This window comes from Callithrix jacchus, chromosome 7 (assembly GCF_049354715.1).
Source record: "Callithrix jacchus isolate 240 chromosome 7, calJac240_pri, whole genome shotgun sequence".
Taxonomy (NCBI): Eukaryota; Metazoa; Chordata; class Mammalia; order Primates; family Cebidae; genus Callithrix; species Callithrix jacchus.
The window spans coordinates 29,741,747-29,766,852 of NC_133508.1; the positions used below are offsets into that span (position 1 = coordinate 29,741,747).

The 25,106-nt window shown below is 42.8% G+C and overlaps 1 protein-coding gene across 16 annotated transcripts in view; it reads right to left on the minus strand.

Annotated features, from left to right (window-relative positions):
* SVIL (supervillin) overlaps positions 1-25,106 on the minus strand; it is a 269,934-nt gene that overhangs the window by 175,505 nt on the left and 69,323 nt on the right. For 15 of the 16 annotated variants that reach the window (XM_078329736.1, XM_078329734.1, XM_078329733.1 and 12 more), the window contains one exon: positions 16,725-16,825. Coding sequence is in view for 1 of the 16 variants with exons in the window: in XM_035307029.3 (XP_035162920.3) it covers positions 7,917-7,956 (40 nt within the window). In the remaining 15 variants the exon portion in view is untranslated. Of the gene's footprint in view, positions 1-7,916; positions 8,082-16,724; positions 16,826-25,106 lie in introns of those variants that run through there. The other variant, XM_035307029.3, reaches the window with a different exon arrangement.

The window sequence follows — 25,106 nt, forward strand, 5'->3', positions numbered from 1 at the left end:
CTGTAATCCCAGTTACTCGGGAGGCTGAGGCAGAAGAATCGCTTAAACCCAGGAGGCGGAGGTTGCAGTGGACCGAGATTGTGCCATTACACTTCAGCCTGGGCAACAAGAGCAAAACCCTGTCTCAAAAAATAAATAAATAAAATAAAATTTAAAAAGGCCACTGACATGTTGAATGCACTCAAACAAATATCACAACCCTGTTTACAAAAATACTTATAATTGTAGGTCTCTGTCCCTGTTGTTACAAAGAACAGAGAATCTTAATTGTCTGCACCAACTTCAATATAAACCACAAACCCCATAAGATTTGGGCTGCAGTACAGCAAAAAGCTGTGTGCTGCTCTGGGCCTCCCAGATGCCTCTGGGTGTCAGGGTTCTCAGACCGCCAGCTGCCTCAGCCAGCATGGGAGGCCTCTCTAAGGAGGATCTAAATTCCTGTTACTAATTAACCCTGCAGAACAATGCCTCCCCGTAAAATGACAGTCCTGAGGCCAGGTGAAAAGATGACGGAGATAATAATTAAACATTGGGGCCAGTGGCTCATGCCTGTAATCCCAGCACTACCGGAGGCTGACACAGGCAGATCACGAGGTCAAGAGACTGAGACCATCCTGGCCAACATGATGAAAGCCCGTCTCTACTAAAATACAAAAATTAGCTGGGCATGGTGGCGCAGGCCTGTAATCCCAGCTACTGGGGAGACTGAGGCAGAAGAATTGCTTGAACCTGGGAGGCGGAGGTTGCAGTGAACTGCGATCGCACCACTGTACTCCAGCCTGGTGCCTGGCAACAGAAAAAGACCCTGTCTCAAGAAAAAAAAAAATTAAACATTGGCTTCACGATTGTTTTGTGCTAGGGGTAAAAAAATTTGTCCTAGCCAATTTTTTTTTTTACCCATCTCAAGATGGCAAACAAACAAAACTTCATAGCATGGCTTTTGCATCCTAATCTCAGTCCTGACCTTGATCTTCCTTTCCCTGAGACCAAACTGGCTTTTCCCTCGTTTTAAAGTTTATTTGATCGTTTTGTATGTATTTCTATAAGCTGTGTTAAGCCCCTCCTTGGGGAAAAGTAGGGCATAAATAAATAAAACCTTATATAAAACAATTCGTTATCTAGGTCTTCTCTGTAAAGAGAAGACAGGAGGAGAAATGAATCACTGGCTAACACAACAGTGCTACTTCCTTCCTAAAAAAGATTCACTCCCACAAAATAAACATCTAGCTTTTGTACGCCTCTTAACTTTTTGCACACTGCTTCCCTGTAGCAACCAAACTGTCCTAGATTAATGCATTGGAGTCTAATAGGATAAGCCTCCTCTGTTACTTCTTTTATACATCCTTTTTGTCTTTGATTATTTAAATCCCAGTTAATTCTTTCTGTGCAATCCATTTAAACATGTTCCTAATTTTTTGGCTATCTGCCTAACTTGGAAGACTCTCATCACACTCACTTCTTTCCAATCATGATAATCATGAATTAGAAGAAAAATCAGCATACAAAGATGTCAGTTCTCCCCAGACTGATCTACAGGTTAACACAAGTCTTATCAAAATATTTTAAGTTGTTTTTTTTTTTTGAAACATGGTCTTGCTCGTTGCCCAGGCTGGAGTGTAGTGGTGCAATCATGGCTCACTGCAGCCTCAACTTCCCCAGCTCAAGCCATCTCCCTGCCTCAGCCTCCTGAGTATCTGGGGCTATAGTTATGCACCATGACACTGGGCTAATTTTTTCTTTTTTGAGACAGAGTTTCGCTCTTGTTACCCAGGCTGGAGTGCAATGGCGCGATCTCGGCTCACTGCAACCTCCGCCTCCTGGGTTCAGGCAATTCTCCTGCCTCAGCCTCCTGAGTAGCTGGGATTACAGGCACGCACCACCATGCCCAGCTAATTTTTTGTATTCTTAGTAGAGACAGGTTTCACCATGTTGACCAGGATGGTCTTGATCTCTTGACCTCATGATCCACCAGTCTTGGCCTCCCAAAGTGCTGGGATTACAGGCGTGAGCCACCGCGCCCGGCCTGGGCTAATTTTTAAATTTCTTATTTTTTGTAGAGCTAGGGGTCTCATTATGTTGCCCAGACTGGTCATGAACTCCTGGGCTCAAGACATCCTCCCACTTCAGCCTCCCAAAGTGCTAGGATTACAGGTGTGGGCCACTCTGCCTGGCCTCACAGTGATTTTTGGCAGATATTCTAAAATTTATACGTAAAGGTATAGGCCCTAAAATAGCTGAAAAACGTCTTGAAAAAGAAGAAAAAAGTTAGGCCGTGCAAGGTGGCTTATGCCTATAAACCCAGCACTTTGGGAGACGGAAGTTCACAGGCAGAAAAGAAACGTTGCATCACAGCTCAAGTGTTTCTGTGGAGCGGTCTCACGGTCCATTTCTCGCTCCTATTTCTGGAGTCAAGATGAGGTCAGAGTACTGGTCAGGACTGTCAGTGCAGGAAAGGAAGACAACAATACTCTCTGTCTCCTTGCCTCTGCCTCTGAAAAGTTCTGCTTTCTACATGGCAGTGAACTTGATCAATCACTGGAGGTAGTTTTTAAGCAGTTCATTTCCAGGAGAGGAAAAGGCTAGGCAACCAGGACCTATATTTTGCCCTGTTTTCTGCCATGATGGGATCAGACTTGGAATTATTTCGTTTTCTCAATAAGCTTAAGATTTTGACCTCTATGAAAGAAGACAGAGACATATTGTAGTCTACTGATATGTACCCTGATACACCTGTATGAGTCTGAGCTTGTGGCCTTCTGTACCATGGGCAAGTCATTTTGTTTGTGCATAGATTTCTTTTTCTTTTTGAGATCAAGTCTCACACTGTTGCCCAGGCTGGAGTGCAGTGGCGTGATCTAAGCTGACTGCAACCTCCACCTCCCAGGTTAACAATTCTTCTGCCTCAGTCTCCCGAGTAGCTGGGATTACAGGCACCCACCACCACGCTCAGCTAATTTTTTGTATTTTTTTTTTTTTTTATGGAGATGGGGTTTCATTATGTTGACCAGGCTGGTCTCAAACTCCTGACTTCATGATCCACCTGTCTTGGCCTCCCAAAGTGCTGGAATTACAGGCGTGAGCCACGGAGCCCGGCCTAGATTTCTTTTTAAAGACAAAAAAAGGGATATTCTTTTCTTTCTTCCTTCCTTTCTTTCTTTTCTTTCCTTTTTTTTTTTTTTTTTGAGACTGAGTCTTGTACTGTTGCCCAGGCTGGAGTGCAGTGGCATCATCTCGGCTCACTGTAATCTCTGCCTCCTTGGGTTCAAGCCATTCTCCTGCCTCAGCCTCCCGAGTAGCTGGGACTACACATGTGCAACACCATGCCCAGCTAATTTTTTTGTATTTTAGTAGAGATGGAGTTTCACCATGTTGGCCAGGATGGTCTCAGTCTCCTGACCTCATGATCTGCCCGCCTCAGCCTCCCAAAGTGCTAGGATTACAGGTATGAGCCACCGTGCTCGGCCAAGGGGATACTATTTTCAGTTAATATTTTTCAACCAACAACCCCCACCCTTGCCAGACAATCTGAATCAATCAATAATTCAATCGAGTCTGTCTTTCTGTCTGGTCTGCTTGCACTTTTTCTCAAAGGTTTTGGAGAACTTTACTGGCTTTAGCTGAAAATCTTTGAGCTCCAAGGTCATCCGTAAGTCACTGGCTTGAACCACCGATGATCGAGCCAACTCTTCTCTCCCAGGCTGTGGCTTCAGAGCAATGGGTGTGTAGCAGAGCTCAACCCAAAGAGAACTGCTGGCCTCATGGTCAAAATGAGATGTGAGCTTGCCAGGGGTGAGCCTGGACCATGGTTTATGAGTCCTGGCTCCAGAGACCCAGCCTCTCACACGGCTGGAGCAACACCGCATTCCTGGACACCAGGCTCAGAGTCTTGAGAGTAATCAGAGATGTGCAAAGTGTGACTTGCTCTGTTTGGGTCACTGGATACCTAAAAATACGAGATTTCTGTCTGCTGTCAAGCAGCAGCTCGCTGCATGAACAGAACCATGGAGGCTGCTGCTCAAAAAGGGATGTAAGCTGATGGCAATGAGGACCTGGAGGCTCTTCCCTTCTCTGCTGTTGTTAACATCACAAAGCTCAGCGCCACATGTGGTTTCCTTGGCTGATTCCAAATACCAAGAGGGAGTGAATCATTCTTATTCCTGAATGAAGTACTCCAGGAGCCTGTGCTCCCAAGGAGCATCATCTACACCTTAGAAAAACGTGGGAGTGAGGAGCCTCCTCTGAGTATGTTCTCCCAGCCCCAAGGACCGAGGAGCCCACATCCCCTGAGCCAAGCTCTCCCTAGCCCAGCGAGGGTTCCATTCTCATCTTCATCCAGAAACAGAGCTCTAAGTAATGGCTCTGTACTTGGCCAACCCACAGAAGGCTGATAAGCCTGTGATAAAGAGGAACCACAGTCTTGATAATTCTATAAAATGGAATCACTTGAACCCGGGAGGTGGAGGTTTCAGTGAGCTGAGATTGCACCACGGCACTCCAGCCTAGGTGACAAAGACTCCATCTCAAACAAACAAACAGCCGGAACCACGATATGTTGTATCTTACAATGTATCTGTGGCCTCAACTGTGGATCCCAGCCCATGTCTCCCTGACAGCATGAGTGGTAACTTCCTACACTAAGATTTAGCCAGTGACTTCTGTACTGAGGGCAGGGGCCACAAGACTGAGGAAGAGGAACTCGGGTGTGGGAGGATGGGGTCTGACAGGAGTCAGCTGTGAGGACAGAATGGTGGGGGGCAGAGGGCTGAGATCAGGATGATTGATTTCTGGGTAGGTGGAGGACACTAAAAAAAACAGAAAATTTCAAGAAAAGAGAATAACAGAATGCTGTAGAAATCAACTGAAGAAGTTTAGCTTTAATATTTAATACACAGGCACTTCATTTTCTTAGATTTCTCATTGTACGGCCATCAAGTAAGGGCTTGGTTTTAGTCTGGGGACTGAAAATTGCTGGTCTGGATTAAGATTCCTACAGTGCCATCAAATTCTAAAAACTTGAAATTCTATAATTATGAGGCATAGCACCATCTCACATTCTCCAAAGAAAAACCTCAACAATCAGGGGTAAAAAAAGAAGGAAGGGGCTAGGTGCAGTGGGTCACGCCTGTAATCCCAGCACTTTAGGAAGCCGAGGTAGGGGTGTCACTTGAGGTCAGGAGTTCGAGACTAGCCTGGCCAAAATGGTGAAACCCTGTGTCTATTAAAAATACAAAAATTAACCTGGTATGGTGGTTGGTGCTTGTAGTCCTAGCTACTCGGAAGGCTGAAGCAGGAGGATCACTTGAACCTGGGAGGTGGAGGTTGCAGTGAGCCGAGATTGTGCCACTAAACTCCAGCCTGGGTGACAGAGTGACTCTATCTCAAAAAAAAAAAAAGGAATAAAGAGCTCCAAGTGAAATAAAATATGTCAAAGTAAGGCATTCTGAAATAAGAATTACTAGACAGTAGAAGAGCAAGCACAAATAAAACTCTTTGATCACGCCTCAACTTCCCTCAGTAGAGACCAAGGCCGAAGCAGAAAACCCTTTGAAGATTCTGAAGTTATTATCTGTTAAACTCCTGCTACCAAAGTGGATTATTCATTTGCAAGTACGAGTAATTCCCACCCAAGGATCTATTGAAAGATGGCTGGTAATCTCATTAGTGGGATAGAGGGTACAAATTGCATCAAAGGGAAGAGATAAAATAAATAAGCAAATACGTTTCCAAACAACTATAGATATTAAGGTGCTTTTCCAGGTACGCCTAACTTCTTGCTACGGCTTCCTTTAGCTTATACTTGTCCCCCTCGTGGCACGGGCCCCTAAAAGGTGACTTGTGCAAGGACAGAGATTTTTGTCTGGTTTGTGAACTGGTATTCATCTTCAGCACCTAGGATATAGTAAGTGCTCAATGAGGATTTGTTGAACAAATGAAGTGAATGATATATGTGCTACAGGGAAAATGCCAAGGCAAGGAGTTTTTTTCCAAAGGCACCTTTATCCCTCATAGTCTCCCCACTGCCCTGCAATCTGTGACCACAGTTCCTGCTGGCTTTGTGCAGGTTGTTCCACAGGACTGAGATAGCTTACCTCCTTCTCAAATACCTCTTTGAGGTATTTTCCTCATTAAGCAGTGTCTGATTTCAATATAAGACTCCCTTGCAAAGTCTTCTGTGCATTCTCATCTCCTGCACTTGGCATCACTTCCACAAATCCGCTGCAGGGACCATGTGTTCACAGAGACACGCTTGCTGGCCCGTACAGTAAGCTAATTGATGTGGTAAGCCCTGAAGGCAGGATTGTTTTTCAGCCAGGCCCTGCCTAATGTTTTCTGATGATGGCCAAGTGGGCAAGTTTAGTCCTTTCTCCCCAGAAACATGATCCTGTTTTCTATACCAACAAGTATTAATTCAAATCCCTCGTGGGCAGCCCAGGATATGAAAATTACAGTAATCTAATCTTGTAGAGGAAGAAGTATGAATCATCATGACACGGTTTGACAAAGAGCAAAGTGATTAATGCCAGGCTGCAGTAGGATCCCCAGTGACAGCTCCCCGTGGGCCACAAACCTAACATGGGAACCCAGGAGGCAAACATCAGAGAACAACAACCTGGTCTCCACCCAGAGAGAGGAGAAGCAGGGAGCAGCAATGCCGTGTTCTTAGGACCATGCCTGAAAACTTGCCACACTAAGACAGATTCAGTGACTCAGGGAGAAGAGTGAGATTGGCTCACAAAAGCTCATCCGTTCCATCTTCTGGCTGGTGGAACTGCTTACACTCTGAAGCTTATGATTAGGTGGGAACTGTAAGATCTGCAGAATCATGGCATCTCAGAAAATGACCTAGAAACCCCAATCCTCTGCAAGGGAAAACAAGATGACATTCTTAGGACAAGCAAGATGATAGATAACCACGCCAAAAAGAATGTGCTCTGAACCACATCCCAGAAATATACAGTTCTGAAGAAGTCTTGGCCTTTTTCTGAAACCTTCAAGAAGTACACCAAAGCTCCACATCTCCCATCTCCAAGAAACCACAGCCCAAGCGCACTGGGAAAGCTGGTCAGGATGCCTGTAAGCCTAAACCATCACTTGCCTTTTTTTTTTTTCCTTCTTGCTTTTTTTTTTTTTTTCTTTTTTTTGCACAGCTGTATTCAATTTTCTGTCCTTGGGGTTTTAAAAGGAACATTTATTCTAGGGCCAGGATTCTCAAGTTTTATGGTTATACAACTCCCTCCCAGGGCCAAAGAATGTTTTAAAAGTCTTAAAGCTAGCAAAGAGAATTAGTAAAAGCATCCGAATAAAAGTGAAATCAAAAATTAAGACTTGTTCCAGTTTATATTCAACCTCTTACTTGATTGTATTGTACCTTCTGTTTGCTCATCAATATACTCTTACTACCCATTTTTCATGCAAATATAGGTAGGGACGTGTGTGTGTGTGTGTGTGTGTGTGTGTGTGTGTGTAGACAGCGAGACAGCAGGTGAAGAACAGAGAAGTACAAAGGTATATTTTGAGTCTTCCACAGCTTCTATTTCCTGTTCTATGGTGCATTTTACTTTAAGTAAGGTCTACAGCTTAAACCAAGTTTAATAAAAGGTCACAAAGAAAGAGATTCCTTTGGGTTTTTATAAGATTGCTTGTTTTCCCAATTTAGAAGGCTAGATACTTCCTGATTTTTTGGTAGTAGGAAAGTAGTTTTTAAAACCCCTATTTTTTTTACTTAAGAAGTCAAATTAGTGGCATTTTTAATTTAAATGCTTTAAGCGTTTGTCAATATCGAAAAAAAAATCACTACCGAAAAAAAAAAAAGAGGAGAGACGATAAGATGAGGCTCCCACCAACCCATGAAACGTTAACCAGTTTTCTCAGTGCAGCCGCATGGGGTTAGGAAAAGCCACAAGGCGCTTGCTTACCTGTTTTCTTCTGTTTTTCTCCCTCCATTGTCACCTGCATCCCCACATCTCACAGGCATCTACCCAAAGCTTTTGTCTACACAGGTTCACAAACATCACTTGCACGTTTGCCCCTCCGGAAGGGTGGCTTCTGGCTCGTGCATACTCATCGGCTCTGACAAAGCCAAGCTCAGGCTCTCGGGGCTGAGGTTTGTGACATAGCACACACCACCACATGAGAGACCTGGCTGCATCCCAAGACAAACCAGAAATTTTTGAGAAACAAAAGTTATTTGCACAGATTTGCCCTGAGCAGAAAAGACGGAATCAGTACTCGTCCATAAAATGATGGGGAATGTTTCAGTGGTACCTGCTTTGTACCGTCCAATTCTCTGAAAACAATTAGAAGACAGTGCAAACTGACCTTGCCCAACCCTCATCATGATGAGCAGCTGAAGCAGGTTCCTCTTGAGAGGCAGTTCGTTCTGCGCAAAGCCAACCAAATCCCTCCTCTTGGCAACTACTTTCTCTTGCTCTTTTAAAATCAAGAAATCAAAAGTGCCCATTAGCATGGCCCTGTGGCATTCCAAGATAACAGGTTGAAGTTGAAACAGTTCTTCCCAGATAACCACTCTAATTCTCCCATGATTGGAAGTTGCTAGAAGTTAGTGAAAGCTATAAATCTAGGGCACAGGACAGCTGGAAAAAAAAAATTCCAAAAGCAGAGTTTGTTTCTTGTGCTGGGCATAGAGGCTTATGCCTGTATTCCTAGCACTTGAAGAAGCCAAGCAGAGAGGATTGCCTCAGCCCAGGAGTTTCAGAACAGCCTGGACAACACAGTAAGGCACATGTCTCTGCAAAAAAAAATTTTTTTTTTATTAGTCAGGCATTGCGGCTCATACCTGTAGTCCCAGCTACTCGGGTGGCTGAGGCAGGAGAATCCCTTGAGCCTAAGAGGTCAAGACTGTAGTGAGCTGTGATTACACCACTGCACTCCAGGCTGGGTGACAGACTGAGTCCTTGTCTCAAAAAAATACAAAAATAAAAAGAAATAAAAGCAGGGTTTCTTTTAAGCCAGAAATTTTTTCATGGGTGATATTCTAACTTCTCATCACATAGGACACACTATTAATATCATCTTCTCAGAATAAGAAATTAAAAAACCCTGTGAATCTGTACTCTAGAACAAATTAAGATGCTCCTTTCAATGTTTTATGAAAGTAATACTGAAAAATTCTTTCTTCTAACCCCCTATGGCATGCCTCTTACATATACAATAGAACACAACCAAACAATTACCCCACATAGTTTTGTTTTTTAAACCACACACATAAGAAAACTGCTACAAGAAGACTTTACCTAAGGTTAGAGAAATAAGGACATTCTCTAATTTCCTGCCAACCCAGCAAGAAAACACTAAAGTTTTTAAATATTGTGTTATGGTAGGCCATTTGTATTCCATATAAGAAAAAAAATTTAGCTAGGAACTCAAATATAACTTCAAACAATTGACTTACCAAAATATGCAAGTGCATGGGCGTACACATACACACATCTGGTAAAAGAAAAACAAACACAGCTTGGACTCATCCAAGATGAGCAGTCCTCAGTCATGTGCTCAAAATATGATTGCTATGGTTTGATTGCATCCCCTAGAGTTCAGGTGTTGGGAACTTAATCCTAAATACTACAGTGTTGGGAGGTAGGACCCCTGAGAGGTGATTAAGTCATGAGTGCTCTGTCCTTGTGAATGGATTAATATCATTATCACAGAAGTGGGTTCTTTATCACTAGTGTAGGTTTGCTATAAAAGTGAGTCCGGCTCTCTGTTGCTTGCTCTCACCACGTGATGCCTTCTGCCAGGGGATGACGCAGCATGAAGGCCCTCACCAGATGCAGGCCCTGGATTGTGGACTTCCCAGCCATCCGAACTGTGAGCCAAATAAACTTGTATTGTTTATAAACTACCCAGCCTGTGGTATTCTGTTATGGCAGCATGAAGTGGACTAAGATAATAATGTTTGCTCAAAACACTTCAAATGGGCTTTCTAGCCTAAGTAACAGTCCGTTTCCAACTAATATTTTCTCAAGAGAAAGAGTGGGTTGTTATTTGAAGGAACATCTGTCTTAAAAAGTTGTTTTCACATAATCTAAATTAGTAAAGAAGCATGGGGAAAGAATGCACTGATGCAAACAGCGTAAGAGCCGTGGGCAATGCACTTTGAGGTTTCTGAAAAACATCTGTCTGTGTGCATTTTGAGAAAGTTACCACTTTGTTTTCCAGCTCACTCCAGGAACTGCTACAGTCTCAGGGTCCAAACCCCAACCAACTGATATATTCATAAATGCAAGGCAATTATATATGTACAGTTAAGGATTGTGTTTCATAAAGACTTTCACTACATCTAAAAGCCTGGAATGGAGCTGGTGCACAGGCTTACACCTGTAATGTCAACACATTGGGAGGCCCAAATTGGGAGGATCGCTTGAGATCCAGAGTTGGAGAACAGCAGGGCAACACAGCAAGACTTTGTCTCTTCAAAAATAATAATAACAAAAAAATGCTGGGCAGGATGGCACATGCCTGTAATCCCAGCTACATCGAAGGCTGAGGCATGAGGATCACTTGAGGCTATGAGTTTGTGCTACTGCACTCCAGCCTGTGCAGCAACAGAAGGAAGCCCTGTCTCTAAAAAAAAGAGAGAGCATGTAATTTCTTGTCTCTTTATTCTCAAACAGAGATTTCTTTTTGTCAATTCGACCTAGACTTTGAAAAAGCACATTAGTAAACTTCTTCATATTTTCTCCCGATCAAAATAACAAAACAAAATCAAAGCTATCAGAGAACAAGGCAAAGAACCATTCTCTTCTCCTCATCAAAACCTCATACCACCCTCCTGCCCAACCCCTGCCTATAAGTTAGCAGCTCCCTACATAGATGCATCATTCATATCCAGATGGCTCCCAGGAAGACATGACCTCTAAACCCAACCAGCACCCTGTTGGGCATTTCAGCAGAGCAGATAAGGATCCAAGAGCAATTTTCACCAGAGATAGCAACGCTTCTGAAAACAGGTGCCAAATTGTCTCCACTGTAGCACTTCACATTCCCTCTTCAATCTGAGTTTCCACTTGGATCTGGAGTTTCCAATCTGAACTTCTCTTGTCATGGTCATGGGCAACATCCATTGTGACAATTTCAATAGATGCTTCTGTCCTCCCATGGCTGACCTCCCGGTAGGACTTGACCCTGGACCTGAGTTCAATGACCTTGCACTCAGTCTCCTACTTCTCCTTCCTCCCTGGCTGGCCATTCCTTCTCAGTTAGCTTTGCAGCTTGCCTCTCTTACTCCACATCCTCCTGCGCCTCATGCGTTCTCTCTCTCTCTCTCTCTCTCTCTCTCTCTCTCTCTCTCTCTCTCTCTCTCTCTCTCTCTCTGTTTTCATCCTTTCCTACAGATTCAACTATCATCTAAATATTATCTCCAGTCTAGATTACTCCTCAGAGTTCTAGACACATGTTCAACTGTCTGCTTAAGATTTGTTTGGATATTTACTAGACATCTCAAACTTAATATGTCCACAACAGAACTTTTGATTCTCAAAGATGGCCTGCTCTGTAAAACAAAAACAAAAACAAAACGAAGCAAAAAGAAACCCTCCTAATCCCAGGCTTTCATCTCCTTCTCAGAAGTTGCCCAAGACCAAAATTTAGAGATCATTCTTAATTCCTCCCTTCTCACTCCCTAAGGCTCATCTATTGCCAAGCCCTGACAGTTAATCCTCCAATATATTTCAGACACACACACACACAAGATTTACTGATATAAAACTCACACACCATACAATTGACTAATATAAAAGGTATCATTCAATGGTTTTTAATACATTCGCAGAGTTGTACAACCATCAGCAAGTCAATTCTAGTCACTTTTATCATTCCCAGATTCCACAGACCCACAGCAGTCACTCATAATTTGCCACCAGTCATAGGCGACCATTAATCTACTTTGTGTCCATCGAGTTGCCTCTTCTAGCAATTTCACATAAAAGGAATTACATAGTATGTGTTCTTTGGTGTCTGGCTCCTTTCACTTAGCATGTTTCAAGTGTCATCCATGTTTTAGCATATATCAGTACTCCATTCCTGTTTATAACTGAATAGTATTTTCCTGTATGGATATACCACATCTTATTTGTCTCTTCTTCAGCTGACAAACATTTGGGTTGTTTCCATTCATTCAGTATTATGAATAATGCTGCTAGAAATATTATTATTTTTGTATAGGTATGTTTCCTATTTCTCTTGAGGATATGCCTAGGAGTGGATATATTGGGTTATAAATGGTAACTCTATGTTTAATTGTTTGAGGAACTGCTGGACTCTTTCCCAAAACAGTTGCTTTGGAAACATGAGCATTCCAATTTCTCCACATGCTCACCAGCACTTGTCATTATCTGTCTTTGTGGGTATGAAGTGTTTTTCATTGTGGTTATAATTTACATTTCCCTTTTGTGGGTATCAAGTGTTTTTTACTGTGGTTATAATTTGCATTTCCCTAATGGCTAATGATAGTAAAAATCTTCTCAGGTGCTTGATAGTTATTAGCATATCTTCTTTGGGCAACAATCCATTCCAATCCTTTGCCTATTTTAATCAAATTGTCTTTTTATTATTGAGTCTTAAGAGTTCTTTACGTATTCTAGATACAGTCCTTTATGACATACATAATTTGCAACTATTTTCCTTTTCCTTTTTTTTTTTTTTTTTTCCTGAGTCAGGGTCTCACTATGTTGACCAGGCTGGTCTCAAACTGCTGGACTCAAACAATTCTACTGCCTTGGCCTCCTAAAGTGCCAGGGTTACATGCAGGAGTCCCTGTGGCAAGCCTGATATGGTTTGGATTTGTGTTCTTGCCTAAATTTCATGTTGAATTATAATCCCCAATGTTGGAGGAGGGGCCTGCTGGAAAGTGATTGGATCTTGGCAGCAAACTTCCCCCCTGCTGTTCCTGTGATGGTGAGTTCACGAGATCTGGTTGTGTAAAAGTGTGTAGCACCTCCCGCTCCTCTCTCTTCCTCCTGCTTCAGCCATGTAGGCTGTGTCTACTTCCCATTCACCTTCTGCCATGACTGTAAGTTGCCTGAGGCCTATGCAGCCATGCTTCCCATACAGCCTGAAGAACCATCAGCCAATTAAACCTCTTTTCTTTATAAATTACCCAGTCTCAGGAGTAGTTCTTTACAGCAATTTGAGAATGGACTAATGCATAGCCTTTTCACTTTCTTGAGATTGTTCTTAGTTGCACAAAGGTTTCTAATTTTGATACATTTATCTATTTTTATTTTGTCACTTGTTCTTTTGGTATCATATCTTTAAAAAATCCAATCTAAGTTCATTAAATTTACATCTATGCTTTTTTTCTGAGTATTTTAAAGTTGTAGCTCTTACATTTAAGTCTCTTATTAATTTTGAGTTAATTTTTGTATATGATGTGAGGTAGGTGTCCAACTTCATTCTTCTACTGGTGGATATACAGTTGCCCCAGTACAGTTTGTTGAAGACACTATTTTTCCCCCACTGAATGTTTTTGGCATTGTTTTATATTATTTCAACTGGTTTATTAAAAATCAATTGTCCACAAATAACATATGAGTTTATTTCTAGACTCAATCCTATTATATAGAATAGAATAGAATGCTAGTACCACACTGTCTTGATTACTGTAGTTTCATAATATGTTTGAAATCAGGAAGCTGAGTCTCCTACTTTGCTCTTCTGTTTCAGGATTGTCATGGCTATTCTGGGTCCCTTGAATTTCCACATTAGTTTTAGTATCAACTTATCAATTTAAAAAAATTCATCTGAGATTTTTTGACAGAGATTGCATTATATCTGTAGATGAATTTGGAGAGTATTGTCATTTCAACAATATTGTTTTCTCAGCCATACATATGGAATGTTTTTCCAGTTATTTAGGTCTTCTTTAATTTCTTTCAATGATGTTTTGTAGTTTGAAGGTATATGTTTTTACATTTCTTCTGTTAAACTTACTCCTAAGTTTTTTATTCTTTCTCATGCTATTATAAAAGGAATTATTTCATTATTCATTACAAGCATATATAACAACATTGATTTTTATACATTAATCTTGTGTCCTGCAACCTTGCTGAACTTGCTTATTGGTTTTAATAGTATGGTTAATCCCCCAAAATTTCCTATAAACAAGATCATGCCATCTGCAAGTAGAGATAGTTTTACCTTTTCTTTTCCAATCTGGAAGCCTCTTATTTCATTTTGTTGTATAACTGTTCTGGCTAGAACTCCAGCACAATACTGTATTAGTCAGGGTTCTCCAGAGGGGCAGAACCAACAGAATACATATATACATGTGAAAGGGAATTTATTAGGGAGAACTGGCTACATGATTACAAGGTGAATACCATGACAGGCTGTCTGCAAGTGGGGGAAGAGAAAAGCTGATATTGGCTCAGTCCAAGTCTGAAAACCTCAAAACCAGGGAAGCCAACAGTGCAGCCTTTGGTCTGTGGCCAAAGGCCCCAGATCCCCCTGGCACACCACTGGTGCAAGTCCCAGAGTCCAAAGGCCAAAGAATCTGAAATCTGATGTCCAAGGGCAGGAGGAGCAGAAGGAAGCATACAGCACAGAAAAAAGAAAGAGAGCCAGAAGACCCAGCAAGCAAGCTTATCCCACCTTCCACTGCTTTGTTCTAGCCATGCTGGTAGCCAACTGGATCGTGCCCACCCACACCAAGGGTGGGTCTTCCTCTCCCAGTCCACCAACTCAAACGTCAATCTCCTCTGGCAAGCCCCTCACAGACACACCCAGAAACAATACTTTACCAGCCATCTAAGCATCCCTCAGTCCAATCGAGTTGACACCTAAAATTAACCGTCACAAGTACTGAACAGAAGTGGTGAGAGTAGATATCCTTGTTTTTTCTCTGAGCTTAGAAGAAAAGCTTTCACCATTCAGTGTGATGTCAGCTGTGGGTTCTTCACAGATGTCTTTTTCAGGCTGAAGAAGTTCCCTTTTATTCCTAGTCTGTTGAGTGTGTGTTTTTTTAAAACATGAAGAGGTATTGGATTTTGCTTTCTCTGCACAAGACATTCCCTTTGACTTTGCTTTTCTCTCTGGAAGCTTTCTCTATGTCACCTGCATAACATGCTATTTCTCATCCTTACAGGTCTCTACTTCAGGGCATTCCTGGATCGTCCTATTCAAGTCTCCACCTATTACCCTATCTTCTCATTCATGCAACCACCGAACCTTCAAAATACTCAGCCATTATGAAACTGACCCAACAGTCTCACATATATATATTTTTTTAATAAACATAGAACTTGACCTTTCTGGTCTTAACATTTGAAACTTGTATTTGTTTTATCGAGTTCCTTCCTCGGGAAATGACCTGGAGGCCTCTCAAAGTATCAAAGAAATGAAGTTCACCAGACCACCATATCCAGACGATAAAATGCGGACCCTTGATTCAACATGATTGCTTCCATGCGCCTTCTGAGTTCTTGTTTTCCCATGCATGGTTACATTTCTTTCCTGATATATAAACCCCTGGTTTTAGCTGGTCAGGGAGATGGATTTTAGACTGAGCTGCCATCTCCTCAGCTGCAGCACCCAGTTAATGCCTTCTTCCTTGGCAACACCTGTCATCTCAGTTCCTGGCTTTCTGTGCAGCAAGCAGCAGGACCCAGACCAAACCCCTGGTGTTTTGGTAACAATTACTATTAATATAGGTACATATTCTGATGACACTTGTATTAATACAGAGTTTAGTATTTGCCAGCATGTATTCATAATTTTAGACCTCATAATAAAAGTATCTACAAAGTAAATGTTAGGATGACCATCTCACACATAAGAAAATCAAAAGAGAGGTTACATGTCTTTCCCAAGGTCATGCAGTTTACACGTGTCAAACCCAGGATGAAAACCCAAGCCAGTGAGCTGCAGATATCATGCTCTTAAACATTTGCTATGTGCCTCTCAATAATTACCTCTCCTTACTTGGTAATTTATTTATTATCTGTACATGAGCACTGTCAATCTTGGCTTTTGCTGCATCCCTAGCATCTAACACCATCCATGGCTGGTGTGCAATCAATATTTAATGAGCAAGTGGAACATTGGTCTTAAGATGCCCCACAAGAAAATAGTTCCATGGAACCCTGGTGAGCACCGCCCATTACACACACCCATCAAGATTCACTATGTTCATTAGTTTTGAAGAAGGTCATTTAACTTTAATCCTATGTTTTCCAAACGCACTTAAGCATAGGCACATCCTCTGACCCGGATCCCCACTGTATTAATAGTGTAGGCAGCTGTGTTCCAGGGAACACACTTTGGGAAGCCCTGCCCCAGAGGGGCAAGGCAAACAGCACAGTTTCCAGAGGGGTGCCCTGTGCCTACTCCTTTGGCTGGGTCTGCTCCTGTCTAAAAGATCCCATCTAATTCACAGTCCCTGAAAGCTCCCTCACAGGCAGGGCTCAGCTCAGAAAGAAAACCACAGCTTTAAGTTTTCCTGGAGTTCCCAAAGGGCACACTGGGACACATGACCACTGAGGAAAACTGAAGACATTTCCAACCATCACAATGGCTCAGCCCCCCGCATGTCTGTGGTGCCACACCACATCACAGAGGCCGCTTTAATCTTCTCCAGGCTCTGGTTTGTTGAACGTGATTCAAACAAAATCACCCTTCATAATGTGCTCTAACCTCTTCTCAGAGTGCAAGCAAAGCCAGTAACGTGTTACCCACAAAAGTGTTATATTTCTTTCCTCAATACTTACCTTAACGTTGATATTTAAATCATGGCTTCAGGTGTGAAATGACTTCAAAATCATCATATCTCAGCTTTTCAAGTCCTCAACACCATCCACTTGAACTCTCTCTGAAAAGGAACAAAGAAAAATCTCTACTTAAAAATCTAAGTAAGAAAATAGCAAACAATGCAAGACAACCACATGTATGAATGAAACTGGATACTCTGCTGTGATTAATTTGCTGCCTCCAAAGAGCTTTTTCCCTTTCCAATACCCATCAACGTCGGTGACTACCAATCACAGGCAGTGGCTAAAGTATCTTTTCAAACCTCTTATAAAAAGCACCCAATAAAAGAAATGCATTTTTCCCCCATTCATTGTAAACTCAGTGATAGAGTCATTTCTATGCAATGGTTCTCAAATTTAGTTCTGGGAGGACTAAAATTTTATTATTTTGTCTATAAGCAAGAGTCATTTTTGCTAAATATGAGTACTTTCTAAATTCAAATTTAAAATCAGTTCTAAATATACAGGTGGCCAGGCGTGGTGGCTCCCACCTGTAATCCTGGCACTTTGGGAGGCTGAGGTGAGAGGACTGCTTGAAGTCAGTAGTTGAAGACCAGCCGGGGCAACAAAGTAAAACCCTGTCTCTACAAAAAAATTGAATGAATTAGCCGAGCCTGGAGGTGTACTCCTGTGGTCCCAGCTACACGGGAGGCCAAGGCAGGAGAATCTCTTGAGCCCAGGAGGTTAAGACTATAATGAATCATATTTGCACCACTGCACTTCAGCCTGGGCAACAGAGCAAAACCCTGTGTTAAAAAAAAATTAAATGTAAGAACAAATACGGAGGCTTGGGAACAGCAGACTTGTCACAAAGGGACATCTGAGAAAATAAAAAATGGGTTGAAACTCATCACAGAGTTGGATGGAACTAACAAAGATCCAATTCCATAGAAAAAGACATGCTGGGTGGGAAGTCAGGAGACTGGAATAACTCATCGAAGGCATCCAGGGTGAGTGATTTGGCTACAACTTGGTCTATGCCAAGCATTCCAGGCAGAGACAATCTCTGCATTTATTTTCCTCAAAGAGTGAGGGGAAACCCCACCTGTGCTAGAATGTACCACAGTAGAATGAAGGCAAACATGCATTTCCCCTTGCGGTTTGCCTGACGAGGTGCAGTTTGTGTGCAATGACTCATGAGGTTACAGAGTCATCTGTGACTTGAAGGGCTGACACTCTGTGTGGCTCTTGATGACTCAGCCTGGGAGAGGTCTCCAACACAGAAGTCTGCAGCCCTACCACCCCAGACTACAGAGGAAAGCCCCTCATTTATCAGCTGGTTAGTGGTTAACATGTGGTCTTTGGGAAGTCTTTTGTCTTAGGCTATTGAGATCTATCTTCTCATCTCCTCTCTTGTCTACTCAGCACTTCCTTGTATTCTTATGGCAGGAAAAGGTCAGGAAAAAATTCACTCAAGCACAGGAGGCTCTGAACTGGGCAACAGCTGGCACCATACCAGGCACTGCAAGGAACCGCAGCTGCATCCCTTGGTGCTCATATTTTATAAATACTCTGCCAGCAGGATGTCAGAAGCCTGGTTTATCCGGTGTAGAGAGAACGGGGTTCATCTCCAGAAGCCCAGCCCCAGGGGCAACTTCTAAGAAAAAAATCATCTCGTGATGGGTGCGGGGTCAAAGGGGAGTCAGCCCATGTGAAGTTCCCACACGGTTAAAAAATAAAATAAAATTATGGTCATCACTGCCTGGTGGAATCCAGACAGTCATGAACTCATTCCTGTAAACCACAAAGATGGTTGCGGTAAACGCAGACAAATTATTGGGTTTAAGCAGACTGGTTTTTGTGCCAACAACAAAAATCATTTTCCCTTTCCTCCACAAATCTCTTTATTACTAAGAAGCTTTGGTGCCTTGAGTACTGGGCTAGATCACTGTAAGCCTCTCTTTTCCCCCGGAGACTCCTCCTTAAGGCTCCAAACTGGTTTGAAAAATCCTTTGCCTGCTCAGGAAAAGGAGACCCTCTTATTGAACCAGCTACGAAAGTAAGAAAAAGAAAACTACTCAAGGAAACGGGGGCTAAGTGCAGTGGCTCATCCTGTAATCATAGCACTTTGGGAGGCTGAGGCAGGAGGATTGCTTAGGGCCAGGAGTTCAAGACCAGCTGGGCAATATAGTGAGACCTTGTGGCTGGGCTTGCCTATGGTGCCAGCTACTCAACAGGCTAAGGGAGAAGGATTGCTTAGGCCCACAAGTTGCAAGTTACAGTGAGCTATGATTGTACCACTGCACTCCTGCCAGGGCAATAAAGCAAGACCTAGCTTTACTCAAAAAAAAAAAAAAAAAATTTAAAAGGCAGGGTGGGGTGGCTCATACCTGTAGTTCTGGCACTTAGGAGGCCAAGGTGAGAGGGTCGATTAAGCTCAGGAGTTTGAGGCCAGCTGGGGCAACATAGCATGACCCTGTGTCTACAAAAAATATAAAAAATCAGCCGGGCATGGTATTGCACACCTCCCAGCTACTAGGGAGGCAGAGGTGGGAGAATTACTTGAGCCTCGGAGGTCGAGGTTGCAATGAGCCATGATCTCACCACTGCACTCCAGCCTGGGTCACAGAGTAAGACTCTGGCAGGGGAAACAGCCCAAGAGAATCACAAGAAACCAAAAAGAAAGGGCAGGATAAACATTCTCATCCCTCCCTCTTCTTAAAGAGAGTGGTACTCTCTGCCCAGGGGCTCGTCTTTCCCTGGCTCATTCCCTGACCTCCAGAGTGTGCTCTCAAACTCATAGTGTGGACAGCAATCGCCTTGAGGCTCTACAACTGTGAGTCCAGACAAATCTGCAGTGAAATGGTGAGCTCAGGGACAAAGAAGGAGTTTTAAAAGCCTATGCCTTAAGCATTTCAGTTCTAGAAATCTGGTTTGCTCAAAGACAAATGAAACCACAGTCACTAGACAGTAAAACTTCAGAATATAGTGACAGGAAAACCCCACCATCAACCAGCTTTCATGCAGTCAGGATCATTTAGGAAAAAGAAAAGAGCAAGAATGCAAACAGGAAAAGGTCCAAGTTCAGTGACAAGTTCAAGAAACGAGTCAAACCGGAATAAAAGCAGAAAAGAACTTCAGAGGGAAACAGGGCACTGGCGATAGGAGAATAAATATGAAGAACGCAGCAGGAAGAAATGCTAGCTAAGCTGGAGCCAGACCAGGAGGGCTTGTCTCTTCCCTCCAGCGCTCACTTGACCTTTCCAAGCATTTCTTCCGGTCAAAACAAACTGTTACCGACTTTCACCAGATTATCAACCCCCATGCAAAAACTCTGACTAGACTCTAGGGCTAAATCGAGACCACTGCATCTGGAAGAGAGAGATGCCGGACAAAGATATCCTTTTTGGTTAATGTTTCAAGTCTTTGGTTTGTCAGATGGTGCCCGTGGAGGTGGCCATAGTGAATGGATGTTTTTAGTGAGTTTTTGCTGGTTTTCATTGTCCAGCTTCTAGAACTGAAAATCAAATAAATTTTCTCCTCCTCCTTCTCCTCTTCCTCCTCCTTTCTTCTTCTTCTTCTTTGAGATGGGGTCTCATTATGTTGCTCAGGCTGCTCTAACTCCTGGCTTCAAGTGATCCTCCTGCCTTGGCCTCCCAAAGAGCTGAGATGACAGGAGTGAGCCATTGTGCCCGACCACAATGGGTTTTACTCACATATTACCAAACTACTAGAATAGCAAGTTCCTCTAGGTCTGGGGCATTGAGCAGCAACTCATCCCTCTCCACCGAGCATCCAACAACCTCCACTGCAGACCTCAGGGATGAGGCTACCATGAGATTCAACTTTTATTCTGGCTTCTTTCTCCAACCTTTTTCCTAGATGCCTTTAGCAAGGAAAGCAGGTTCTTCCAGAGACTTTTGCAGAGCCTTGGGCATTCCTCCCTGTTCTCATACAAATCTTTGAGGATTCAGACCAGATGCCCCCCCGTTTCTAGTAGACCTTCTCTGACTGCCTTCACCCACCCTGAGAGACCCCTCTCTCTCCTGAATTCATGCCAAACACCTGACTCTGATTATAAATAACATTATAGTCAATTCTCAACCATCAAGGGTTGGATTAGCCACAGGAGTAATAAAAACAATAAGTATAATAATCATTATTGTTATTTGAATGTTTATAAAAAGTAAATAAATAAAATGCCAAATCAACAAAACCATCTACCCATTAGAGAAGGTCACCATTGATTGGAACTGCACAATGACCTGCAGATATCACTGTGTCTGGAATAGTTGCAGGCGCCCGTCACCCCTCAGACAGCTGCGTACCACATTAGTGCCCAAGCCTTGTCATTCTGACAGTAATCATTCTAGAACCAAACAAATGGATGGAAAAGCCACTAGTACATGACTGGACTGTCACACATGAGCCAAGTTAGAAGCAATGAGGAACAATAAAAATGGGAAGGTGACATTAGAAGACAGGGAGAACTCCTTTCAAAGACCACTGGGCCATGCCTTTAAAAAGTGCAAAGGATGGGTCAGGTGCGGTGGCTCATGCCTGTAATCCCAGTACTTTGGGAGGCTGAGGAGAGTGGATGACAAAGTCAGGAAATTGATACCACCCTTGTCAACTTGGTGAAACCCCATCTCTACTAAAAATACAAAAATTAGGTGGGTGTGGTGGCATGTGCCTGTAATCCCAGCTACTTGGAGGCTGAGGCACGAGAATCACTTGAACCCAGAGGTGAAGACTGCAGTGAGCCAAGATTGTACCACTGTACTCTAGCCTGGCAACAGAGCAAGACTCTGTCTCAAAAAAAAAAAAAAAAAAAGTGTAAAGGACGGTTCTGAGTGACACACTAAGACGGGTTGAACTTCATCTTAATGTGGCACACATGTGTGTAAGTGCGCACACACACACACAGGGAACATATGGACAAAGGACAAATAATAAACCAGGTGCAGTGGCTCATGCCTATAATCCCAGCACTCTGGGAGGCCATGGTGGGATGATCATTTGAGGCCAGGAGTTTGAGAGCAGCCTGGGCGGCAGCACAGCAAAAGTCCATCTCTACAAAAATTTAAAAAATAAAGTAGCTATGGATATAGTGGCATGCACCTGTAGTCCTAGCTACTTGGGAGGCTGAGGCTGGAGGATCACTTGAGGCCAGGGATTTGAGGCTGCAATGAGCTATGATCACACCACTGCACTCCAGCCTGGAAAACAGAGTAAGATCCTTCTCTTAAAAAAAAAAAAAAGACCATTTTAAGAGTGCTAACCATTGGCCTATTTTATTTGACAAGAAAACTATAGAAGACTTTGTGATCCTAGACTTGTAATATTTTTACACAATAAAACAATATCTATAGAATGGTGAATATTGTCCCAAATCCTGGATTTTTCACTAAGAAAACATTGGTAGTTTCCACTATGAAGAACATACTAGATTTTATGGTGACAACCTTTCAATCAAGAGATACTTATATTTCTTCTTTTTTTTTCTCTGATTCTCTGAGAGAGTCTCCCTCTTTGAGACAGAATTGCCCAGGCTGGAGGGCAGTGGTGTAATTTTGGTTCACTGTAAACTTTGCCTTCTGGACTCTTGGAATTGCAGGTGTGCACCACCACACCCAGCTAATTCTTGTATTTTAGTAGATGCTGGGTTTCACCATATTGGTCAGGCTAGTCTTGAACTCCTGACCTCAAGACATCTGCCCTCCTTAGCCTCCCAAAGTGCTGGGATTACAGGCGTGAGCCACCATGCCCCAGCTGAGAGATGCCTATATTTCACATGGATTTCTTCCTCTAAAATCAGACTAAGTTTCATAAGCAGGACTCTTCTCCTGCACTGTATGTTTTCAGTGTTTGACTGGCACGAGTCCCATGCTCAACAAAGACGTGCGGAAAGACTGACAGGGAGGCAGTGGGCGGAGCAGCAGCTCATTCTCCCGGTCAGGGCTGCTGGCAATCAGCACATCAGCAACTGCAAGAAGATGCTCACAGTCAAAATAGCAACTGACGCCAAGGGCACATCAAGGAGAGGGAGCTAAAATAAGCACCGCAATCCTCCCTGGTGAGATCCAGAAACTCCACCACCCTGCTGTCCTTGGGGATATCTTCCTACGGGACACAGTCCCCGCTTAATGGGCTTTATGCTGCCGTTGGGTGACCTTCCCACGTGTTCCATGACAGCACAGGTTTTTAAAAGGAAGCGTCAGGTCCTCATACATTTTTTTAGTACACGCTGTAAAACCCTGGGAGATGTTCTGCTTCAAGGATATGGGTATTAACCAAAATCACAGGTGGAAAAATTAAGTTCTTGGGGAGAATTCTCAACTTTAAGAATCTCTAATATATTTTCAAAATGCATATTCATAATGGTTTTCAAATGTATTTTTTATGGCTCCTACCACTTGCTTAATAGCAACCACAAAAATGAATAAATAAGTAGCAAAACTCGGTGTTTGGGCCGGGCGCAGTGGCTCAAGCCTGTAATCCCAGCACTTTGGGAGGCCGAGGCTGGTGGATCACGAGGTCAACAGATCGAGACCATCCTGGTCAATATGGTGAAACCCTGTCTCTACTAAAAATACAAAACATTAGCTGGGCATGGTGGCCCGTGCCTGTAATCCCAGCTACTCAGGAGGCTGAGGCAGGAGAATTGCCTGAACCCAGGAGGCGGAGCTTGCGGTGAGCCGAGATGGCGCCATGGCACTCCAGCCTGGGTAACAAGAGTGAAACTCCGTCTCAAAAAAAAAAAAAAGAAAAAGAAAAAAAAAAAAAACTAGGTGTTTGATAGATACATGCATGTGTGAATACAATTTTATGTTGTCTATAGCAGGAGACCTTCTTGGGCTGCCTGGATTCATCCTCAGCGACCTCTCATTCATGCTGAATGCGTGATCCTGATGATAAATAACAATTACAGCTAATTCTCAGCCATCCAGGGTTGGATTAGCCACAGGAATAATAACAATAATAATAATAAAAAAGTAATCATTATTGTTATTTGAACATTTGTAAAAAGTAAATAAATAAAATGCCAAATCAACAAAACCATCTATCCATTAGAGAAGAGTCAATTTTGTATTTGGTAACTATATATATGCATGCATACATATATGGATGCACATGTTTGAAAATATATAAAATGATAAAACACATAATGAGGTAAGTTGTAATACAGAGAAACAGAGCGCAACATTTCAACATTTCAGTGTGCCTCAAAGAGCGTTATGATTTCCTCCAACTGTTCTCAAACTTGAATAAGTTTGCAAATCACATAGTTACATAAGTATATTTTTACAGAACGGTCCAGGAGACACTATTCATGCAGCCCATCACAATAAAAAGAGAACTAAGAAAGAGGCAAGGACTCATGCTTGTAATCCCAGCACTTTAGAAGACTGCGGTGGGAGAATTGCTTGAGGCCAGTAGATCAAGACCAGCCTGGGCAACATATTAAGATCCTGTCTCTATAAAATCATTAAAAAAAATTTTTTTTAAGTAAACCAGTAGTGCCAGCTACTCAGGAGACTGAGATGGGAGGATCACTTGAGCCCAGGAGTTGGAGGCTGCAGTGAGCTGTGATTGCCATCACTGCACTCCAGCCTAGGTGACAGAGCAAGATCTTAACTCAAAAAAAAAAAAAAAAAAAAGGCAAACGGTGGTCTCCCCAGTGGCTCACAGTAAAGTCAAAGCAATCATGGTGGTATCTCAAGGTATGTTGATGCCTCTCTGGACTCCCAAATCCCACACAGTTGCAATCCACACAATTCAGCATCTGGTAAAGACAAATCTTTTCTATTGCTCTCTACAGACTTCATAGGTGCACATTTTCATGAAAATAAATTATTATGCTAGGCCTTGCTCTTTTTTGTCTAGGTGGACAACAAATACCAAACTTAAAAACCTACTGCCACACAAATGAGGTTTGACAAGACAGATACACACTAAGGGCTCCAGTTCACTCTTCCTGTCTCTGCCTATCAAGCCCCATAATGGGGGAAAGTGCGGATGGGTCCTGACTGATCCTGGATGACCTTCACTTCCTTTCTCATGGTTTAAATGATGCCTTCTAGATGCATGTTACTGAGGGATGCTCCCTCCTTAGCTTCCCAAGAGTAGCTAGCCCTACAGGTGCACGTCATCATGCCTAGCTAATTTTTTATTTTTTATAGAGATGGGGGTCTCACTATGTTACCCAGGCTGGTCTCAAACTCCTGGCCTCAAGTGATCCTCCAGTCTCAGCCTGTCAAAATGCTGGGATTACAGGCATGAGCTACACTGTGTACCTGGCTTACTCTTAACCACTATGCTCTGATGTTCCACTCTTTAAAAATCAACACAAAAGTTTTCAGAGAGATAAAAAGGCTTTCACAAGATTTCACAACACCCTTC